Genomic DNA, 23,105 nt, shown 5'->3' on the forward strand with positions numbered 1-23,105 from the left:
AGCTGTGGGGACAGGAGGGATTCTACCTGGACTCATTGCTATAAATTTGGAATAGCAGAGAGCAAGACTCTCTCCCTATACACGGACATCTGCTGCATTTACGACTTGGGACAGCACAGAGCATCTCTTCCTGCACATGCATCCATATAATTCATCTTCTTTATTTATACATACTTGAAGGTCTTGTTGATGTCTGTTCAACAAAGAGGAATCATTTTAAGAGAAAAGCAATCAAGATGTTGCCAGTAAAACCTTCACCGCCACCAGTTGTGAAGATACCTCCACCTGTTGTGCAGGTGCCAGATCCTGTTAATATCTGTCCACCTGTAAAGAAGATGAGTGGTACTGGGGATGAGGACAAATTGGAGAGCCGGACAGCAGCCATTGCTTCTCAGTCTGTAAGATGCAGTATTTTCCCCTTTGTGGTCTCCCCAGACACAGAACGAATTCGATTCATGTTAAAGGAGGAAGATGAGGTCCCAGCGACACCCCAGCTCTTCACTGAACTGGATGAGCTGCTGGCTGAGGATGGGCAAACGATGGAGTGGAGAGAGACAGCAAGGTAAACGCTCTGTGAACACAAACTCGGTAGCACAAGCACAGAACTGACAAGGTGCACTAGCTAAACTCTTGGATAGATTTACTTAGAAAGCAATGTCTTTACTCTCCGATTAAACTGCTGTATGCTTTTCTTTCAATTTGCTTTAGCCCAAATTTGAGAATTAAGTGAGATAAATATGTCAAATTGTACTGGATGAAGATAGATGGATCACTGACTACCACAATAATTATTAAATTAGTGAAGGTAATTTATTATAGCTATAAACCAAAGCCACCAAATAAACTATATCAAATCATATTTAGACAATTAAAATATATTACATAATATATTATCAGGTTAAAAGTTCAGTATATTTTATAATATATCACTATATGTATTATGTGTGTAAAGTTAATCTACTTAAATGTGTTAAGGTAAATATATTACACTTTTAGCTGAATATTAACTAGAATGCAAGTTTTAATCCCGAGGAATAATTTTATAATAAACAGACCTGATCGCTTTATGATCATAATATTCAGTTTTTGTGGTCTAGTAAATAAACTAGTCTATAAATAGTGTAGGATTGTTTGTTGTTAGTTAAATGTCTGTAACATATTGAAGCATCTGCTTGGGTCAGTATGTATGTATGTATCTTGTACATACATACATAACTTGTACATGTATCTTCTTTTAGTCTGTATCACTTCTGTTAAGATTCAATGTACTTCTTCAATGGAAAGGACTGTTGCATTTTCACTGTTGAGATTTTACTGAACATCAGACAGCACATTTCTGTAAAATTATCTTAGACAAAATTTTTTAATTAAATAATATATGCAAAACTAATTGAATTTCACTGAAAAGATGTTCCAAGTATTGTTTTCAATGGCCTCAAACTAAAAATGTCTACATGACAAAATCAGATTTTACTCTGGAACTATTACTTAATTTTTACTAACTTTTAATTTTTACTAATCTATAAAATTTGAATTCATTTAAATTGTGAATTTTAATGCAGTTCTGTATTTGTCTTTTAAGGTAAATAGTTCTCAAATGCTTTGAAAGATTTTATTGAATAAAATATATGAGATTTTATTGAATAAAATAAATTATCTTTGCTACTGAGTCCAGTAGCAAAGATAATTTATGAATAATATATCTATTAAAATTGAATTAAGCATGGCTGCCTTTCCATCAGCGTTCTTTGGTGAAATGGTTTATCGTTACATGAAGTAGTGATACATAGTTTAATAGAAGATATTTGATCATAAATAGGTATTAGTTTTGATACATTCATAGTATATCCTTACACCATCCATGCATTGTGATATTCATGAATACCACATGTTGTCAGTGCTACTGATTTAACATTTTTTGACCCAGAAATGCTTTTCCTGTCTCTATAGGTGGGTCAAGTTTGAAGAAAAAGTTGAAAAGGGTGGAGAGCGCTGGAGTAAACCTCATGTCGCCACATTATCCTTGCACAGCCTATTTGAGCTGAGAACATGCATAGAAAAGGGTACTATTATGCTAGACTTGGAGGCCTCAACTCTTCCCTTGGTTGTGGGTAAGCACTGAGAAAAAAAACAAACTTTACAACCAAGTGATTATCCATGCTAAACCTCACAGGAAGGAGCGCTGAACTTAAATCAATCCATTTATTTTCCATCCTCTTACACCAGTACAACATCAAGGTGAAAACTTGTCATTAAAATTTAAATTTCTTATAAGCATAAAAAATAAACATAGACACCTAATACTAATACTGACTTTAGTTAGACAAGGTCACCACTCAAAAGTCACATAAGAACTGTTTAAAGGGGCAGTTCACCCCAAAATTGAAGAAGCATATGTTTTAGAAGGGCATTAGTGCTATTTATCCATCTAGGATGTTCTGCTTGGAGTTACTTAGTTTTGGAGATATTGGCTGTACCACTCTTCTCTTGCATGTAATTGGACTGGATAGCATTCCTTCCATGTTGATTAAGGTGCCAAAAAAATGCATTAGAAAAATTCCACAGCAACATTTCTTATCGGAAATCATGACCTGGTTACTCATGATGGTCAGGTGTCATATTTTTCGCCGGCCTTAATATCTGTAATTAGGGGCGCTCTAATCTATAATGAACGGGTTTGCCCAGGCTGCTGTCAAGGGGCTACCACTAAACCCCCCCTCAGTTGTCAACTTGAACCATTGCCACTCCCCATAACCCCCCCACCCCCTAGGGGGCCCCGGACAGCTGAAATAGCCTCTGCCTGTAATGCTTTCAATAAATTGGTATAATGAAAAAGATGTTACCCATATAAAAAACTATTTGCTATGCCTAATTATCCAGTTTGACCCTTGCAGTGTGAGAGTCCTCTGGGAGTCCTCTGGGAGTCCTCTGGGGGTCTTCTGGGATGACCTAGGCTTCATATCAGCATGACTGCTTTTCTATATGATTACTATATGTTTGTATAGTATATGCCCCGTGTAACAACAACATTACACCAATCATTCCAATAAAAACAAACATTTTGTGCCACACATACTAAGGAGTAATAAAAATGTTGATATATTTTACCTACAATATGAAAAAGTGGCAAGCTGTCAGTGATTATTGACCTTAAAGCTATTCACTACTGCAATTAGTATTGGTTTTAAATGGCATTCTCATGGTTTCCGGAATTGCATTTTGCATCTACTGTATATGAGGAAATCCATAAATCTATGCACTACACACTTGTGTTTTGAGTACAATAAACCATACCTATCTTTTCTCTTTTCGTAGAGAACATCATTGACAGACAGATTGAGAATGGACAGTTGAAAGCTGACTTCAAGGACAAGGTTATGTTCACCTTGCTGCGTAAACATCAGCACCAGGCAAAGAAGAGAAACCTACGGTCACTTTCTGATGTCGACAAGACAGTCCCTAGTGCAAGTAGGCTCTTTTCTAATCCAGATAATACATGTCCTAGTTAGGTGTACTTCTCATTTCCTCTTCATAAAGCAATGGCAGTCAACCCTTATCCTGCAGTGCTGGTATCCAGCAGGTTTTCTATCCTACCTGGTCTCTGATGAACCACACCTAATCTCCGGCTGATAGTAACTCATCAGGCAGGACAGAAAACCTGTTTACCGGCACACCAGGATCAGGGTTGTGTAGCCTGCCAAGGTAATCATTTTTTGTTGTTTGTGAACATGCTCTTTATGTTTTCCTTTATTTAGTTTTAGTGAACAAAAATTATATTTAAGTAACATTAAATATTATTTTAATTTTGGATACGGTTCTGGAGTCAGTTCTCCTATAAAAAAGAAATGTTGAAGCAAACATTTTAAGGTTTGAATATACCTGTAATCTTATCAATACTGATAATTATTCTGTCTGAGATGGTGGGTTTAGTAACAGGTTGACAAATTTTCTGCATTTTATATGTAGTTCAGTAACAAATTCTGATGGCCAAATGGTCTCAAAGTCCTCATGTGCAATTTCCACATTCCTGTTGCATATTTTGTCTTTAATGTTGTACTGTTAGCACCACAGATCATTGATGTGCTGAACCCTCCTCCCTTACGTCACAATTGGTGTGTGATCCTGCAGCTTTTGTGCGCCTGATCAGAAAGTTACCAGTTCAAATCCCATTGGTAGGAGGGATGTCTGTGTGAGGGATAGATGGGCCTGAATAAAGTATCACTATTCTATGTGCTTGAATGAACATTTCCGTCCACTTGCACAAGTGCATATCCTTTTATTTCAAACAAGGATTCTGGCATTATTGAAAGTAATCGGCTATTGGTAGAACACAGAAGTGACGCTTTGTGAAACTCAAAGCTGTAAGTTACATAAGCTTGCTGTGCTTCCAGCTTCTTGTCAAATGAGCGTAGTTTGGTGCGGATCATGGATGGAAGTGGAGGTCCCCGAGTTCATCCCCCTCTTTGTTGTCTTTCATAGCTGCTAGTGGATTGGGTCCAAGCTCCCTAAACCACAGGACAACTGTTTCTCTCTATGTATGCCAAAAAAAAGTGAAGGGCAGAGTTTGAGTGGTGCCTCTCGGGTGTATGAAATAGTGGGTCAGTTCTCCAAGTGACCACATTCTGTGTCAGTACGTTTCCACTGTGTTGGTGGCCATTTTATTTCTAGTCCACATGCAGTTAGAACCACAAACATCAGTCCATTTTTCTGGCATCCATACTGGGCAGTAGCAAAGACAATAATAAACAAAACAAAGCAAAACGAAACAAATATAATTATTATAAATATAAGTATTTATATTTATTTACAGTAAGTATCTTGTAACTGCTGTTGTGACTATTCTTCTGCCTGCTGCTGGAAGTGAAGTCAGGGCTTTGGCATTTCAGGATTTCAGGCTGCCCTCTCGCACTCACACCATTCTGAAGGTTTAAAGGCTGGGGAATATCCCACTTTTCAGATGGACGGATGAAGCCGCTCATTCGGGGCAGGGTGGTGGGGGGGTGATGTAGCTTGATGGGATGCCAGTCTGTATTTATTACAGAGTACTGCTTTTCTGCTGGGAGGCTGCTTCATAAAATCCTTTTTTTCATCGCAGGCCTTTTAAATTACTTAATGCTCCTGCATATTTATCAAATAAAGAAATCAAGAGCCAATCAAAAACATTCTAAACCAGTGGGTGAAAAATCATGGTATTTTATTTAAGCACATTGTGGCTGATTAAACAAAGTCGCAATAAGACATTATTATTTGTCAACTCTCTGACATTACGGTGAACGGCATCCACGTCTTGACTTGCATTTTTGTCATTTACCATTGTCACACTGCTCTAGTATATACTTTGCTTGATTGTTTTTCCACTATATTTTGCAAGGACTAAAATAATGCAAGAGAGGTTTGGGCTCTGCTGTACAGCAGAAACTGTTAGAACCGAGTAAGTGGGCCATTTTCATATCAAAACTTGTAACTGACTGACAATGTAGTGCAGTAATTTTTTTCAATAAATATTATAAAAGCAAAACCATAGAATTTTAAGTAACTAAGTGCATTCATGGATCTGTGTTTTCAGAGAGATCCAGTAGGAGTCAGCAGGCCTCTAAAGATTTGGCACTATTTTGGACTGTGATTGATGAGAGTTAGAGTCAACTGAGTTTTAGCAGTAATCTATTATTGAGTGCTACATGTTACAAAAGGTGCACTGATTTATCTGCCTGCTGGTAACCTCTACTGTATATTGTTCTATTTGAGAACTGGACTATGTATGTGTACCTAGCTGATTGACTTCAGATGTTTCTCGGCTGAGAATCCATCCCCCAAGCTTTCACACAGTAAAGACTATATCTATGCTCTAGACCCCAAAGTTGTCATCAGGTCCCTTGGTAAAATTTGCCTATCTGGGAAGAGGGGAGGGTTCTCTGTAAATTGTTGTGAATTTTGCATGACTGTCTGTTATCAAAAACACCACTAAGTGAAATTTGTCGGCTTGGGGGCGGGGCTGGTCCCCTTGGTAAATTTTGCAGTGGGCCCCATGCTGTGATGGGCCTGGGTGCAGACCCCCCTCCACCTCTCGTCTCTCCGCTAATGTTCTCGTATATTTTATTAAGTGATTATATTGTGTAATGGCAACTGCATATACAGCCCATTTCACATGCTACCTTCATTAGCAAGTTCACTCTAGGAATTCACACCAAATAGAGTTCATAGAGGGTTTTATAGGATATAAACCCAACGGGAAGACCTAAGCTTAAGAGAAAAAATATAGTAAAGCCAAAGTAAATCTGTTAATGCAGATTCCATCCATCCATCCATTTTCCAAACCGCTTATCCTATTGGGTCGTGGGAGGTCCGGAGCCTATCCCGGAAGCAATGGGCACGAGGCAGGGAACAACCCAGGATGGGGGGCCAGCCCATCACAGGGCACACTCACACACCATTCACTCACACGGGCAATTTAGCGACTCCAATTAGCCTCAGCATGTTTTTGGACTGTGGGGGGAAACCGGAGTACCCAGAGGAAACCCCACGACGACATGAGGATAACATGCAAACTCCACACGCATGTGACCCAGGCGGAGACTCGAACCCGGGTCCCAGAGGTGTGAGGCAACAGTGCTAACCACTGCACCACCATGCCGCCCCCTAATGCAGATTCAATCTACAAATTAATTCATTATCAAACATTATGGAAAACTATTACAAATGTAAGGCTATTATCAATACCAGGCAATGCCACCATGCAAAGCCCAGAGAACACTGGAACATGAATAGACTAACTCTTTATATCAAAACAATGATGTGATTCAGCTCACTAACAGCAACAACTGAACGTTGCTAAGGAGTCAGGCCTCTCTGCTGCCATCAGGTGGTGGTGCTGCCTCATAATAACTTAAGACACCAAGGGCACCACAACCCTGTGATAGATAAATGGTTGAAAGAAGGATGGATGGATGAATGGATTAATCAAATGAAAAATAGAGAGATGGATGTATGGATGGATGGATAGATAGTTGTTTCCTAATATGTCAGAAACCATGTTATAATTAAGTAACAGTAATCACAGTAATGAGTAATCATAATAAATAATTGATGTAATTAAGCCCCTATTAATAAATATAGTTTTACCGTGACAGCAGTCTATTCTGCATGTGACATGTGTTTCTCATAGTGATTTCTATATTTATTCCAACCAATTGTCAATAAAACAAAGCTTATTGTATAAAATGTTATTATTATTATTATTATTATAGTATTATTATGAAAGCCCCTCCTGGAGTCGACACCTTATCGTGGTGGAGGGGTTTGCGTGTTACAATGATCCCAGGAGCTATGTTGTCTGGGGCTTTATGCCCCTGGTAGGGTCACCCAAGGCAAACAGGTCCTGGGTGAGGAACCAGACGAAGTACGGCTCAAAAACCCCTTATGATGAGAAAAATTTTGGAACCACGTTTTCCCTTGCCCGGACGCGGGTCACCGGGGCCCCCCCCTGGAGCCAGGCCTGGGGGTGGGGCTCGATGGCGAGCGCCTGGTGGCCAGGCCTACACCCATTGGGCCTGGTCGGGCGCAGCCCGAACAAGGCACGTGGGTCCCCCCTCCAATGGGCTCACCACCCATGGGAGGGGCCATAGGGGTCGGGTGCGAGGTGATCTGGGCGGCGGCCAAAGGCGGGGACCTTGGCGGTCCGATCCTCAGCTGCAGAAGCTAGCTCTAGGGACATGGAATGTCACCTCTCTGATGGGGAAAGAGCCTGAGCTGGTGCGCGAGGTTGTGAAGTTCCGGCTAGATATAGTCGGACTCACCTCGACGCACGACTTGGGCTCTGGAACCAGTCTCCTTGAGGGGGGTTGGACCCTTTTCCACTCTGGAGTTGCCCGCGGGGAGAGGCGACGAGCGGGCGTGGGCATACTTATTGCCCCCAGGACTTGGAAAAGGCATTCGACCGTGTCCCTCGTGGGGTCCTGTGGAGAGTGCTCTGGGAGTATGGGGTACCGGGCTCCCTTTTAAGGGCGGTTCGGTCCCTGTATGACCGGTGCCAGAGTTTGGTCCGCATGGGCGGCAATAAGTCGGACTCGTTTCCGGTGAGGGTTGGACTCCGTCAGGGCTGCCCTTTGTCACCGATTCTGTTCATAGTTTTTATGGACAGAATTTCTATGCGCAGCCAGGGCATTGAGGGTGTCCGGTTCGGTGACCTCAGGATTAGGTCTCTGCTTTTTGCGGATGATGTGGTTCTGTTGGCCTCATCGAGCCGTGACCTTCAGCTCTCACTGGAGCAGTTCACAGCCGAGTGCGAAGCGGCTGGGATGAGAATCAGCACCTCCAAATCCGAGACCATGGTTCTCAGCCGGAAAAGGGTAGAGTGCTCTCTCCGGGTTGGGGATGGGGTCCTCCCCCAAGTGGAGGAGTTTAAGTATCTCGGGATCTTGTTCACGAGTGGGGGAATGATGGAGCGGGAGATCGACAGGCGGATCGGTGCGGCGTCAGCAGTCATGCGGGCGCTGCATCGGTCTGTCATGGTGAAGAGAGAGCTGAGCCAAAAGGAGAAGCTCTCGATTTACCAGTCGATCTACGTTCCTACCCTCACCTATGGTCATGAGCTTTGGGTAGTGACCGAAAGAACGAGATCGTGGGTACAAGCGGCCGAAATGAGTTTCCTCCGCAGGGTGGCTGGGCTCTCCCTTAGAGATAGGGTGAGGAGCTCAGTCATTCGGGAGGGACTCAGAGTAGAGCCGCTGCTCCTCCGCATCGAGAGGAGCCAGATGAGGTGGCTCGGGCATCTGATCAGGATGCCTCCGGGACGCCTCCCTGGGGAGGTATTCCGGGCATGTCCCACTGGGAGAAGGCCCCGGGGAAGACCCAGGACACGCTGGAGAGACTATGTCTCTCGGCTGGCCTGGGAACGCCTCGGGGTCCCCCCAGAGGAGCTGGACGAAGTGGCCGGGGAGAGGGAAGTCTGGGTCTCCCTGCTGAGGCTGCTGCCCCCGCGACCCGACCCCGGATTAAGCGGGAGATGATGGATGGATGGATGGATATTATGAAAGCAATCCAAATGAAATTGACTCATATGACAGACAAAATTGTAAGCAGTGATGAAATACTTTTACAGTGATAATATAACACTGATAGCATTTATCTCTGTGGTGCAGTATTTACTGCATGCTATTATGGTGCCTAAATCAGTGGAAGTCAAAACACTCCTATTCCACAAATCATTTTCCATTCTGCACACATATCACACTTCAGTTTTGAGTTGTCACGACTGTCTACATTTATGTACCATGCAGTGCTGTAATAATTATTAAGAAATGGTTGAGTGCCATTTCCCACTCCCTCCCACCCCCAAGTTTTCTAAAAAAAATACATATTTCCATCACTAAACTACTGGACCACTGCAATATGCATACAGGGTAAACAATAACTTTAATGTAATATGTACATGTTACATGTACATGTAATATGTTTAATGTAATAATAACAGCATAATAACCTTCATGGCTTTTCCCCTGTTTTGCATTTCTACAGGTAGCCCAGCAACTACCCATCAAAATGTAGCATCAGGCAGCTTATATGTTTCTGAAAAACCAGATAAACACCAGGTATGTGTGCTATTGTAGTTCAGAAAAACATAGTTATTGTGTTTAATTATAAGGAGAAACAGCTGGTAAATGCTTAATGGCAATAACTTATTTGCTTTCAGCTTTCATTTTTTCCCCAGCATTGGAAAAACTATCAGTGTTGAAGAACATTTGACTTATAACTTAAATGTGTGAAATAAAATCCAGGTGGTGGGTGTAAAATACAAGTGGCGTGTGTAAATTACAGGTGGCGGGTGTAAAATACAGGTGGCGGGTGTAAAATACAGGTGGCAGGTGTAAAATACGGGTGGCAGGTGGAAAATTCAGGTGTAAAATACGGGTGGCGGGTGTAAAATACAGGTGGCAGGTGTAAAATACGGGTGGCAGGTGGAAAATTCAGGTGTAAAATACAGGTGGCGGGTGTAAAATACAGGTGGCGGGTGTAAAATACGGGTGGCAGGTGTAAAATACGGGTGGCGGGTGTAAAATACAGGTGGCAGGTGTAAAATACGGGTGGCAGGTGGAAAATTCAGGTGTAAAATACGGGTGGCGGGTGTAAAATACAGGTGGCAGGTGTAAAATACGGGTGGCAGGTGGAAAATTCAGGTGTAAAATACGGGTGGCGGGTGTAAAATACAGGTGGCAGGTGTAAAATACGGGTGGCGGGTGTAAAATACAGGTGGCAGGTGTAAAATACGGGTGGCAGGTGGAAAATTCAGGTGTAAAATACGGGTGGCAGGTGTAAAATACGGGTGGCGGGTGTAAAATACAGGTGGCAGGTGTAAAATACGGGTGGCGGGTGTAAAATACAGGTGGCAGGTGTAAAATACGGGTGGCAGGTGGAAAATTCAGGTGTAAAATACGGGTGGCGGGTGTAAAATACAGGTGGCAGGTGTAAAATACGGGTGGCAGGTGGAAAATTCAGGTGTAAAATACGGGTGGCGGGTGTAAAATACAGGTGGCGGGTGTAAAATACGGGTGGCAGGTGTAAAATACGGGTGGCGGGTGTAAAATACAGGTGGCAGGTGTAAAATACGGGTGGCAGGTGGAAAATTCAGGTGTAAAATACAGGTGGCGGGTGTAAAATACAGGTGGCGGGTGTAAAATACGGGTGGCAGGTGCTTTGGGCTTCAGGGGAAACTACTGTTTGTGGGATTGGGATGCCTTGGAAAGGGAATTAAGTGCTGAGACATGGAATAAGCAAGTTTGTTGCAGATTTGATTTGTTGTGTTGTGTTGTGGTGGTTGCAGTTTCTATTTTCTATTCTTATCTTGACTTGTATCAGCTACAAAATGCAATCCAGTAGTGGAAGGAAATTCTTTACAAAAATTGCATCCCGCGACTGTCAATGAAAATGCCCTGTTCCATCCTCCAGTAATTCCAGTAATAAGTAGTTCACAAAAAATTTCCCCCAGGTACTTGGATACACATTTATTTGGCAAAACACACAAAGCTGGTTGGAGCATTGATAGGTTGATATGTGTAGCCTCTTAAGAAAATGTACACATACCCATATTTAAGTTACTAAAGCAAAGGGACAAAAGAGTTAATGTGCTCTTCAGCAAAGCAATATGAAATATAGTGAAATTAATACTTTGTACAGATACTGCATTTTTGATGGGATTGATTAAATTCCATTTGTCACCTGAATTAAAGGTACAACGTTTCAGTTCTCTAATTATAAGTGACATGTGTACAGTAAATATTCAGCTTGAAATTTTATGTGGCTATGAATGTGATATAGAATTTGACTTTTTTTGCTTTTAGTTGAAGAACAAGTTCATAAAGAAGCTACCAAAAGATGCAGAAGCCTCCAATATATTAGTGGGAGAAGTTGACTTTTTAGATTCACCATTAGTGGCATTTGTCCGCTTGCGGCAAGCTGTTATGCTGGGATCTCTGACTGAGGTTCCTCTTCCAACCAGGTATGGCTGCATTCACAAAAATGGCATCTAAACAACAGGCAAGACCTTGCGAAAGCAAATTTACGAATTTAGGCTATATAAATACTGCATAATTATTTTATGAATTTCCTCCTCAGATTCTTGTTTATCTTGCTGGGTCCCAAAGGCAATGCAAAGTCCTACCATGAAATTGGAAGAGCAATTGCTACACTAATGTCTGATGAAGTAAGCATCATAAATATTTAATAAGACAATACAAAGACAATCCTAACATAGTATATAACATAGTCATCTGGATTTCCATTACTATCTTGAGTAACGATTTACATTAACTGCACATTCATAATGCATTTTGTATGCATTCATAGAACATTCAGTGCAACTATTCATAGTGCATTCACGTTGGGATGCATTACACCAAGCTGTCAATTATTTTCCTATAACCGCACACCTCAAAGTGGTTCATACCAGGACTAATGAATAAAAATAATAATAGAATAAACAAGTCGCCGATAATTGTTTGGGAAAAAAAAATTCAATTCACATTTAATAATGTTGTTGTACTCTTAAAAATATAGTCCCTATAAGGATAGAAAGTCTGGACAGGCTCCTCACTGGAAGCAGCAATTCCCTTTACTCTGTATTACGGTTTGTTGTTCCCAGAGAATGCCGCGTACTTTTCATTTGCAATACTTAATAGCTTAAATATATTATCTTATGGTCAATTATTTGCCCAAAAGAACAGGATCGCTAGTTACTCGAACAGGGTAAGGTGTTTGTATTATAAGACTCGCTGTCACTCTGCGTCACTAAACCACATGGTGTGAATGGAGCAATAGCTAGTGGTAGTTTTTGTCGCCTTTGCAACAGGGCAGATACTGAGACACACAGTTACGCACTTTCTCATGTACTCAATCACAGCGCATGATTTTGAACTGTTAAGGGAAATCAGAGTACAAAGAAGACAATCCCGCACAAACACTGAGAACATGAAAACTCTGTATGTGTAGAGTTCTAGTTGTATCTCCTTCTTAATAATAATAATTAGGGCAGGTGCATTGAATTTCAACACAGTAAAAACGATAGAGGTGTATGTACCTCATGTCAAAATTTAAACTCCTCATGCACTTGCGCCAGGGGTTTCAACCAAAGCCACAACCCTCAAATCCCTTTAAAGCCTGGAACACATCAAGGTTCAGTCGGACATGGTTTGTTCCTGTTGGGATTGTTTTGGCTGATTTAGCATGTATGATCGGCAATAAAGCTAATAAAGAAAAGCTGAGCTCTCTGATTGGGCAATACGTCAACTATCCACTCTAGTCATGCGGGTGTGTTCCAGTGCAAATTTTTACAAGTAACAGGATTCGATCGTTCATTGGCCTTGATTGGTGCTAGTTTATTGCCGTTGACTTGTATCCCCTCAATATTTAATTGGGCTTCATTTGTCCCCCAAAAACACACATTTGCATTTAAATTAAGTTGTGTGTTTCCCCAAAATCAAACTCTCTCCTATGCCATTGCACACCAGAATGAAAGTAAAATATTAAAGATGGGTGAACTCCCTCTTATTTTGCAGAAAAACTCTCAGTATGCTGTATCCCTTTTTTGATTTGATGTGTATTATATCTTGTGTAAAGAATGTGGGAACTATGTATAATAAAAAAGCAATATTCCAACACATTTTATGTTTTATGTAATCTATGATGTATACTGTCAGGTCGGTATTTCACTTGCCAATTTATATGTCAAACTGTAGACTTGCAGCATCTGCACTTCTATTGCTAACATTTAATGTATACAGGTCTTCCATGACATTGCATACAAGGCCAAGGAAAGACAGGATCTCCTGGCTGGCATTGATGAATTCCTAGACGAGGTAATTGTCCTTCCCCCTGCGGAGTGGGACCCTGCCATCAGGATAGAGCCACCAAAGTCTCTGCCACCCACAGACAAAAGGTGAACTCTGACTATCATCACCGTATCATTCTGCACCACAAAACTTGACCAAAAAGGTTTATTTCCTCCATCCATCCATCCATCCATCCATCCATCCATCCATCCATCCATCCATCCATCCATCCATCCATCCATCATTTTCCATAACTGTATATGCAGTTTAGGACTGAAGCAAGCATGGAGGAAATTTAGAGTTGCCATTTCAACCTGTCAATTGAGCAAGACCTGGGACCTCATTTATAAAGTCTTAGAACGAATAAAATTGCCATGAAACATTCCTATGCTCATTTATACAAAAACTTTAGGATTTTTAAAGGCACAGCATGAAACAAAACCTGCAGAAGTTCTTACATATACAAATGTTTTGGAGGAAACAGAAAAGAACGACATCTAGAGGTCAGATGGAGATGTGCATCTAAGTTGGCATTTAGATTTTGTTTTAGCACTTGGTGAAGTGCGTGTTAAATACAGAAACATTTTTATTATATTGAATATACAACTAACATTAAATATTTGTTTTATTTTTTAATGGCTGAATTTATATATACCAATACATTTATTGGGTGCGATCTAAGTTAGATATGTACGTACTGAAAAGTCAAAGTAAGTTCAAGCACCAACACTTGTGCACCCATATGTATAGTGACCCCATTAACACGCACGGTTTCAGTGATTTGTGAGTTGGCCATAAACTATTACATGGGAATGTTTTTAGAGCTTGCTGATAGATCGCAGAAACTCACAAACAACCCCAAAATCAATACAGAAATGATTTGGATCAGATAGAATAATATAATAGGCCTTGTAAAATTTTAGTGATGCATGCCATTTGTTAGTGTAAATGTATCTTTAATATCAAAATTCTTGCCTAGGTTACGGAACACATAGTGGGCAACCAGCCTCACTCACGTTTGCTGTTTTTGTGATTAAGTTTTAAACTTTACAGTGCCGTTAACTTTTTAGTTGCGGTTCCAAAACAGGCCTAGTGCTCCCAGTGTGTACAGTAATAAATTTATAGGCTACATAATTCAGCATAATTTAGACAGTTTGTATAATACCCCACGCCAATGTGAAGGGGGTAATTTCCCCCATTTCACCAAACATATAGAGAAACGGAATGCAGGTTCAACGGATTTTAAATCCGGCCGTTGCTTTTATTTCTGTGTTTGGCTTATTGACCTGACCGCATTAACAGCAGCAGTCACAAGCTGCCGAATGGCTTTTCTTTGTCACACCAGCAGGTCTACTATCAGATAAAATCGCTTAGCATTCCCCTACTTCGAACACCATAAACTATGCACTTCACATGCTGAAAAAATTTATTTTTCTCTCTTTTGTTTGCCGCTCCGTTGTTCATGAAATGACGTTGCACGTAGAAATTCAAAAAATGTTCCTACGATATGTGAGATTTATAACCTGTACGATGCGTTTCACAGTTTACTTTTACTGTAAATTTGACTTTTCGTACCTACGTATCCTTTTCCTTCCATGAGAATGTATGACTATTCTGTATAAATGAGGCTGCTGGTTACCTGTAAAGAACATGAGGAAGACGTCTAATTTCCACATGCGGAGTGGGGGTATCATTTCATGCTCCCATTTCCTCTGACTATGCGGATTTCCTCCAGGTTAACCCCTGCCTCACGGCCTACTCTTTCTATGATAGACTTGCCATTGGTTAAGTGGTTAAGGAATGTATATGGAATATTTTGTTGTCTGTTGTGATTTATGTAGCTGGTTACAATGTGGAACATAACATTTCTGCTTTGAATCACATTGTTTTGTATGTGTTTGCTTTTGGGGTATTTTGTGCTCAGAATCCTGGGAGGGATTGTAATAGTCAGCAGTTTAATTATTCAATCCCCAAAATAATTCCACGAAGACTCAGTAGAGACTTACGAGTACTAGAACCATGTGTCTCACGTAGAGGGGCTACTTGTCTGGACAAGGAGTGTCTGGTTATTTAAATCATTCACATTAAGACAGTCAATAAGACAGACATAGCCATGCTTTTCTGTGGTGTTCATCTCCATTACAGGAAGAATATGTATTCTGGAGCAGATATGATACAGATGAATGGTGGAGAACATAAAGGAGGAGGCCACCAAATTGGCAATGAACTTAAGAGGACAGGAAGGTAACGTGTTTTTATTCCTAGAACGAAAAGTATTTTTTGTATTTTCACAGAAAAACACAGATTTGTACTGCTTTCACACTGTAACAATTCTTGCGTTTGCTAGGAGGTTAATGACTGCTAGCTGTTTTTGCCCCGTATTAATATAAGAAAAGACTGGTAGCATGGAAAGCAGTGATGTAACCCACCTCTGATTTAAAAAAGCTCCCAGCTATAGTTTGGTTCCATGTTTTTTATTATATACCATTTTATTTGTTTGTTTGTTTGTTTGTTTATTTTAGGTTTTTTGGTGGCCTCTTACTAGATATCAAAAGGAAAGCTCCCTATTTTCCCAGTGATTTTTATGATGCTTTGAATATCCAATCACTGTCAGCCATTCTATTTATCTACCTGGGAACTGTAACAAATGCTATTACTTTTGGGGGCCTCCTTGGGGATGCCACAGAAAATATGCAGGTAGGAGTTACCTGACAACAAAGGTGTAACTATGATATTTTGTTGCATATTTTTTTCGAATAACAGAATGGTTGGTTTTAAGCAAAACACCTGGTTTTGTTGCATTACAGAGATCCTGGCTGGATATGATATGTGCTTGATTGCTTGGGTGTGTTTTGGCTTGTGTTCAAGGGCGTGCTGGAGAGCTTCCTGGGCACTGCTATCACCGGGGCAGTCTTCTGTCTTTTCGCAGGGCAGCCTCTCACCATTCTCAGCAGTACGGGTCCAGTGCTGGTCTTCGAGAGACTTCTTTTTAATTTCAGCAGGTTTTACATTTATTCATTACCTATTCAATACCTTTATTCATCTATTTTGTGCTTACTTTATTCATTATTCCTTTACGCAGTACTTTTATTCAAACTGGAGCGCAGGCAGCAATGATTTAATTCAATACCAACATCAAGTTTAACATTACAGTATATTACACGGTATTGGTGACTGATATACAGTACTACATGCTATCGAAGATTTTTATAATATTTATATTATTTTAACAAAATTATGTAATAGGCGTTAATTTCACTTGTGTGGTCATATTAGTTTTACTCATAGTTTTAAAAGACAAATGACGTTGAACACCAAGATTTTTTTCGTTCATTGTCCCCCTAATATACCATTGTTAGGCAGTATTGTGTAATGTCTTCAGTGTTCGATCAACTTGTCATAGAACAAATTTATTTTGGCAGACATTTTAAAAAGGTTATATGATGCTTTTTATATCACCACGTTCATCTTTAGTTAGCTCTGTAACATTGACTGCTGTCTGAGCTATAAATATATTCTGTAAAGTGAGCATCTGATTAAGTACTACTTTTTTCTTTTAGCGAAGTTTAAATAACTTGCTAATGGTCGTCTTGATTTAATGAAACAGTAGAAAAATGTGTTTTGTTTGAAATGAATAATGCTATAAAAATGTTTTTTTCAAGGGACAATTCTTTTGACTACTTGGAGTTTCGACTGTGGATTGGTCTGTGGTCAGGATTCTTATGCTTGGTTTTGGTGGCAACAGACGCCAGCTATTTGGTTCAGTATTTCACCCGCTTCACAGAGGAAGGCTTCTCTTCCCTCATCAGTTTCATTTTCATCTATGATGCTTTCAAGAAGATGCTGAAGCTGGCTAATTATTACCCAATTAACTCAGAGTATAAGATTAATGATGTAACCCAATATGACTGCATCTGTGTAGCTCCAACAGTGGGTAAGATTTCTTTTCACTATATTTTTGAATATATTGAATATATTAGTTCTATTATTTTACTTTTGTGAGTAACCGCTGCCAAAATACAGCTTGAAATGTTTCTTCATTTTCAGTAGACAGAGAAGTTTAGGAGCATTCAGTTTTAATACAAAACACTGACACTATCCATAAATAAGATAGATAGATAGATAGATAGATAGATAGATAGATAGATAGATAGATAGATAGATAGATAGATAGATAGATCCTATAAGCTTTAAATTGTTTTTGTAAGCTCATCAGTTTTATTGACAAAGACTGATTCTAAATTTAATCATCATAAATATAATACTTGTGTGAATTTCTTTTAGCTCATATTGCAACTGAAAAGCATTAACGAAACAAAGATTATTGTGTATTTGAATTCACTTGAACTTTCAGACTTTCTACACAAAACAATTTTGATTTTATAAAATATGTATACTTATTTCCCGTCAAAGAATTATAGTGTAATTAATAATATAATAGGCTCTGGAGAACCGAGAACTGTACAAGCGGGTATAGAAAATGGATGGATGTATGGATGGATGGATGGATGGATGGGGAAAAAAACTATTCAGTGAAATATTAAAGCAAGTGTATCATAAAGCAGTAATACTTAAATGGATATTCATTTTTGTTCATATAGATAATAAAACAGGGCTGTACAGTGATTCTTTGGAAGTCTCTACATGGATGATGCGTGTCACTGAACTGGCAAGTTGCTTTACTTCAATAAGCTATAAATGATTGCTATTAGTATGACTCAGTTCAACTTATTGGTGTACAGTAATGCATACATATTTTTATCTATATATTTTATAATAAATTCAATATGTGATTTATAATGAAATCTACACACACACACACACGCACACACATCATGTCATACGTTTTTTAATTATCTGAATGAAAAAGCTTTTAACTGATAGACCAATTCTTTCATTTTTTTATTGTCATTTAGTTTTAAAGAACTTATTCAGGTTTGTAATGCTTTATAAATAGTTTTAGGTTCTGATTAATGTGTATTGTGTCTGTCCCACAGCCATTGGACACTTGGTCATCACTGACAAAGAAGGACTGTATAAAATATGGAGGAGAATTAGTTGGGAAGGCTTGCAAATTTGTCCCTGACATAACCTTAATATCCTTTATTCTCTTCTTTGGGACTTACATATGCTCCATGTCTCTTAAAAAGTTCAAGACAAGTACTTTCTTTCCCACCACAGTGAGTATTACTGTAACTTGTTGTTCATTTGATATCAAGTTAAACGATTTCCTTATTAAAGCTCTGGTGCCCACCAGCAACTAATGTGTAATGATCTCATGTATTGCATTTATTGCATTTCAGTTTAGAATGAAAAAGAATTTTGGTTGACTAAAAGCATTTGTTTTTAAAAACATTGACCAAAAATCATTATATTCGCTCTTTTTTTGTCTCCAGTGGATGTCCTTGTTAATCTACTTGCAGAAACATGAATCACCATTTATGTTTGCGTAATTCCTTTGCATTGTGTGTGCCCACAAAACGTAAGGCTGTCTTCCCATATTGCTATTGTTATTTTTTGTTATGTCTTACACCAGGTGAGAAAACTTGTCAGTGACTTTGCTATCATCTTGGCCATTTTAATTTTCTGTGGTGTGGATGCACTGGTAGGAGTGGATACACCAAAACTCATTGTGCCAACTGAATTCAAGGTGAATCAATATGTGCATATATTAAAATTTCCTCTTTATCCTGCATTTTATCTTCTACATTTTTTGTAATCTACGTTATATATGGATACATATAACCTTTATGTTCTGGATGATCGATGCCATAGATTATATTATATTGTGCATCAAAAGAATCTGTTCTTGTAATTGTGATCCATGATTCTGGTAGCTTAAACAAGCTGTTTCTTTCCAGCCAACCAGTCCACACAGGGGTTGGTTCGTATTTCCATTTGGTGGAAACCCTTGGTGGGTGTATTTGATATCAGCCGTTCCTGCCCTGCTTGTCACTATTCTGTTGTTCATGGACCAGCAGATCACAGCTGTCATTGTCAACAGGAAAGAACACAAGCTCAAGGTGGGCTTGCAAGATGAGGCACAATTCTAGCTCGTCCAATGCTATACTCTAAGGGCTGCATGCTCAGGAGCCACACATTAGCAAAAGAGGCATAATTCATTACAACTTTCTCTGAATATAATCATTTGATATGGAAAAAACGAGCAGGAAGTTTATTTGGGTGTGGACTTGGGTATGCGTTTGGTAGTAGAAGAAAGGAAAATGAAAGATGTTTATTATTAGTTCTAACTGTAATTTAAGGCATTTATCAGAGGCGCGATTCAAATAAGTCAGAAAAAGTATTGTGTGTTGGGTCTCTAAATAATCCTCCGATTAATTTTTTAAAGATATGCTGTATTTTGTGTTATAAATCTCTAGAAAATGTTATGATGCAATGAATTACTTTGCATTAAAAATGATCATGTTTGTTCCATTGTTTTTCAACTCTGCCCCTCCCCCACAGAAAGGAGCTGGGTACCATCTGGACCTTTTCTGGGTTGCAGTTTTAATAATTCTGTGCTCTTTTATGGGACTCCCATGGTATGTGGCAGCCACTGTCATCTCCATTGCTCACATTGACAGTTTGAAGATGGAAACCGAAACATCTGCCCCTGGAGAGCAGCCCAAGTTTCTGGGAGTAATGTAAGGCATTTGCAAACACTTCCAGGGTGTGAGAGCCATTGCTCTACAGCAAACACGTGATTTCTGTGCAATAAATTTGTGTTGGTAAATGCTCATTGGAATGTTTATGCATTTATTATTCATATGGGAATTTAAACAATTAAACATCTTTCACATCTTCAAATATTATTTGACTGATGTAATTAGTGGAGAGATTCTATGCACCAGATGCTTGCTTATTTAAGGTGCCTTAAAACAGCACATACTGTAAAGCTTCAATTGGTAGCTGAGCAAAAATCAGTTACTAGTGCAGTGTTACGGAAATATTTTCAGATTACATCATTTTCATTCGTTATAGAATTTGGTTTAAGTTGAAGGGAAAAACAAACTAAAAAGCTAACCGATTGATTTAATAGATTCATGTGTATGTCAACATTCATGTTTTATTTAATATGGATGTAACTAGAGATTTTTATCTACCCAGGGAACAGAGAGTCACTGGTGTTTTTGTCTTCATTTTGACTGGACTATCTGTGTTCATGTCTCCAATACTCAAGGTATTTATTATTATTTTCCAATTTCTATTCCTTTCAAGAAGACAATTTCAGGGATGAAAATTGTAGAAAAACATTTAAATTAAACACACTATGTAACAAATTATTTTATATGGAACATTTTATATGGTATTTCTAATTTATTGTTTAATCTGCTTATATATTGTTGGCATCAAGCTTAATGAAAGCAGACAAGAAGTTTGGAGCCATGTTCCAAAGCTACATATTGATTAATTTTCAAAGTATAGGAGGCTGATGGCATTTTCTCCAGTGACAGATAAATGATTCATAAGTGATGAGCAGAATCTGATTTTAGGGGGGGGGGGGGGGGGGGGGCAGGCTCCACTAGCAGTTATATATTTTAGATATTTCACTTTTAAAACCACCATCATTTATGTCTTGTCTACCAGTTTCTTTTAAATCACAATATATTATTTTTATGGCCGAATAAATTGGCATATTCACTAAAACCAGTACATTTGAGGATTATAAATCTATTTATTTATTCTATTTATTAATTATATACTTGTTTTTGTTAGAAAGCTTTTAAAGCTTTATCAGATGTTTTTACTCGCCATCATAGCCTTTACCCCCTATGTTTTGTTTAACTTGAGTACTAATTGTCAGGCTTTTAGTGACAAGTCATGTAGACTGAATTATGTCAGAAAATAAGTCAAATGCACAGTAGGGATCTTGATCTTAATTCATTAATAACTTGTTTTTTATTTTGCAGTTCATTCCAATGCCTGTTCTATATGGAGTATTCCTCTACATGGGCGTGGCCTCTCTTAAAGGTGTTCAGGTGGGATACAGAAGTACAGCATTAAACAAATTATATGATCATTTGGGCATATTTACAACAACCTTTTTTAGTGTCATTTTTAATTTGCAAAATTAATTGAAGCTCATTTCCTCTATCGATCTGTCTATCTATCTGGACAGTTAATTGAAAGTTCATCACATTTCTTCAAAATTAAAATGCTATTAGTAAAATAACTTCTCTTGCTTAGAATACTATTTAGTATTTTAAAGTTCTGAACCAAACATTCCTATTTACCCTTCTGGTGATATCAAAGTCTTGCCATTGTGTTTCTCTCTGAAGTTTATGGACCGCCTTAAGTTGCTCCTAATGCCAGCCAAGCACCAACCGGATCTGATCTACCTGAGACATGTGCCCCTGCGCAAGGTTCATCTCTTCACATTTTTCCAAGTTCTCTGTCTGGCTCTTCTTTGGATACTCAAATCTACTGTGGCAGCCATTATTTTTCCAGTGATGGTAAGGTTTCTTCCCTATATCACACTGTTGATGGCCATAGTGCTTGTTTCTATGTGCCCTACAATGGACTAGCATCCCACTGAGGGTGTACCCCCACCTTGTGCCCCCTGCTGCCTGAAATAGACTCTAAAGGCCTTTATACACCAAGTCCGAGTTTTTTATGAATGTTTTTTTAATCCATCACCCAATAAAAATCATTACTCACAGGAACTTTTCACATTGAGTTCTATGCATCTTATTGTATAATTGCAAAAATTTGCAATATGAGAGAAAATGGAGTTGTCAAGCAGTGAGGGTGATTATGTAGTTCCCTCATTTCTGAGCTGAAAAAAAGAGAGAAAATATTGAGTCTTTCACCTGATTGAGTAATTTCACCTGCTGGTTTGGGAACTGTGGAATTATCCCGATCATTTCAAGGTGTATTTCGGCAATCATCACCTATTTCCACAATCCAATTGTTCCTGAACTGTGACTAGCGGTGTGTCCAATGTAAGCACACCCATGCACACGAAAAGGAGCTTAATAGGTTATATAAATCGTGCCATCAGAAATATGTGGTCTAGGTGATTGGCAGACATTCAGGGCACAGCTTCACAATGCTGCAACATACATGCAAGATCATGTTCAATAGCTCTTAAATCCAAAAAATGTAATCAAATCTGTTTCAAAAACTTAATGATGGCAGAAAGTTTTGGAGTCGGTGTGAACACGTTATAGTCATATTTACATGTGCGACAATTTCAGACAAAAACTATGGGCTTGGAATGCAATGGCCTTTAGGAACACTGACTGAATCTTGGATTGATTACATGAAATGTCTCCCCCAGATCCTGGCTCTAGTGGCTGTGAGGAAGGGTATGGACTACATTTTTTCCCAGCATGACCTTAGCTTCCTGGATGATGTAATTCCTGAAAAAGACAAGAAGAAAAAGGAAGACACCCAAAAAAAGGGAAGCACAGACAGTGACGAAGATGTGAGTGTTTTTCTGTCATTCTCCGCAGATTCATATAAAATATAAAATAATTTTCCACCCACATCCTTTCATCCTTCTTGCATTTCTTACAAGAACAAGCATATGATTATAGTATAGACTTCATTTATACTACTGTTTTAGAAATCGGAATATTCACCATCATCCTCATACCTTTTGATCTGGGGAGGGCTGCCCTGGCAGCACGTTGAGCAGATCAGACCAGGTTGCAGTCTCTAGCTTGTTCTGGGTGATCCCCAGACATTCCCAAGCCATCTGGAAGATATAATCCCATCCTGCAGTGTGTCCTTGGTCCACCCTGAGGCCTCCTCCCAGTGGAACATGCCCAAAGCAGCTGCTTT

The 23,105-nt window shown here is 39.2% G+C and overlaps 1 protein-coding gene across 1 annotated transcript in view; it reads left to right on the plus strand.

The window, feature by feature from the left end:
* Nucleotides 1-23,105, plus strand: part of LOC125722625 (electrogenic sodium bicarbonate cotransporter 1-like) — a 27,111-nt gene continuing 4,006 nt past the window's right edge. Inside the window, exons 1-20 of the mRNA XM_048998809.1 lie at nucleotides 1-562; nucleotides 1,951-2,111; nucleotides 3,316-3,468; nucleotides 9,514-9,587; nucleotides 11,334-11,491; nucleotides 11,608-11,695; nucleotides 13,272-13,426; nucleotides 15,465-15,563; nucleotides 15,842-16,016; nucleotides 16,188-16,321; nucleotides 16,982-17,253; nucleotides 17,921-17,988; nucleotides 18,317-18,499; nucleotides 18,856-18,969; nucleotides 19,181-19,342; nucleotides 19,785-19,963; nucleotides 20,427-20,499; nucleotides 21,230-21,298; nucleotides 21,599-21,772; nucleotides 22,600-22,746. Coding sequence (XP_048854766.1) covers nucleotides 237-562; nucleotides 1,951-2,111; nucleotides 3,316-3,468; nucleotides 9,514-9,587; nucleotides 11,334-11,491; nucleotides 11,608-11,695; nucleotides 13,272-13,426; nucleotides 15,465-15,563; nucleotides 15,842-16,016; nucleotides 16,188-16,321; nucleotides 16,982-17,253; nucleotides 17,921-17,988; nucleotides 18,317-18,499; nucleotides 18,856-18,969; nucleotides 19,181-19,342; nucleotides 19,785-19,963; nucleotides 20,427-20,499; nucleotides 21,230-21,298; nucleotides 21,599-21,772; nucleotides 22,600-22,746 — 2,964 coding nt within the window. The 5' untranslated portion in view covers nucleotides 1-236. The remainder of the gene's footprint in view (nucleotides 563-1,950; nucleotides 2,112-3,315; nucleotides 3,469-9,513; nucleotides 9,588-11,333; nucleotides 11,492-11,607; nucleotides 11,696-13,271; nucleotides 13,427-15,464; nucleotides 15,564-15,841; nucleotides 16,017-16,187; nucleotides 16,322-16,981; nucleotides 17,254-17,920; nucleotides 17,989-18,316; nucleotides 18,500-18,855; nucleotides 18,970-19,180; nucleotides 19,343-19,784; nucleotides 19,964-20,426; nucleotides 20,500-21,229; nucleotides 21,299-21,598; nucleotides 21,773-22,599; nucleotides 22,747-23,105) is intronic.

This window comes from Brienomyrus brachyistius, chromosome 2 (genome assembly GCF_023856365.1).
Source record: "Brienomyrus brachyistius isolate T26 chromosome 2, BBRACH_0.4, whole genome shotgun sequence".
NCBI lineage: Eukaryota > Metazoa > Chordata > Actinopteri > Osteoglossiformes > Mormyridae > Brienomyrus > Brienomyrus brachyistius.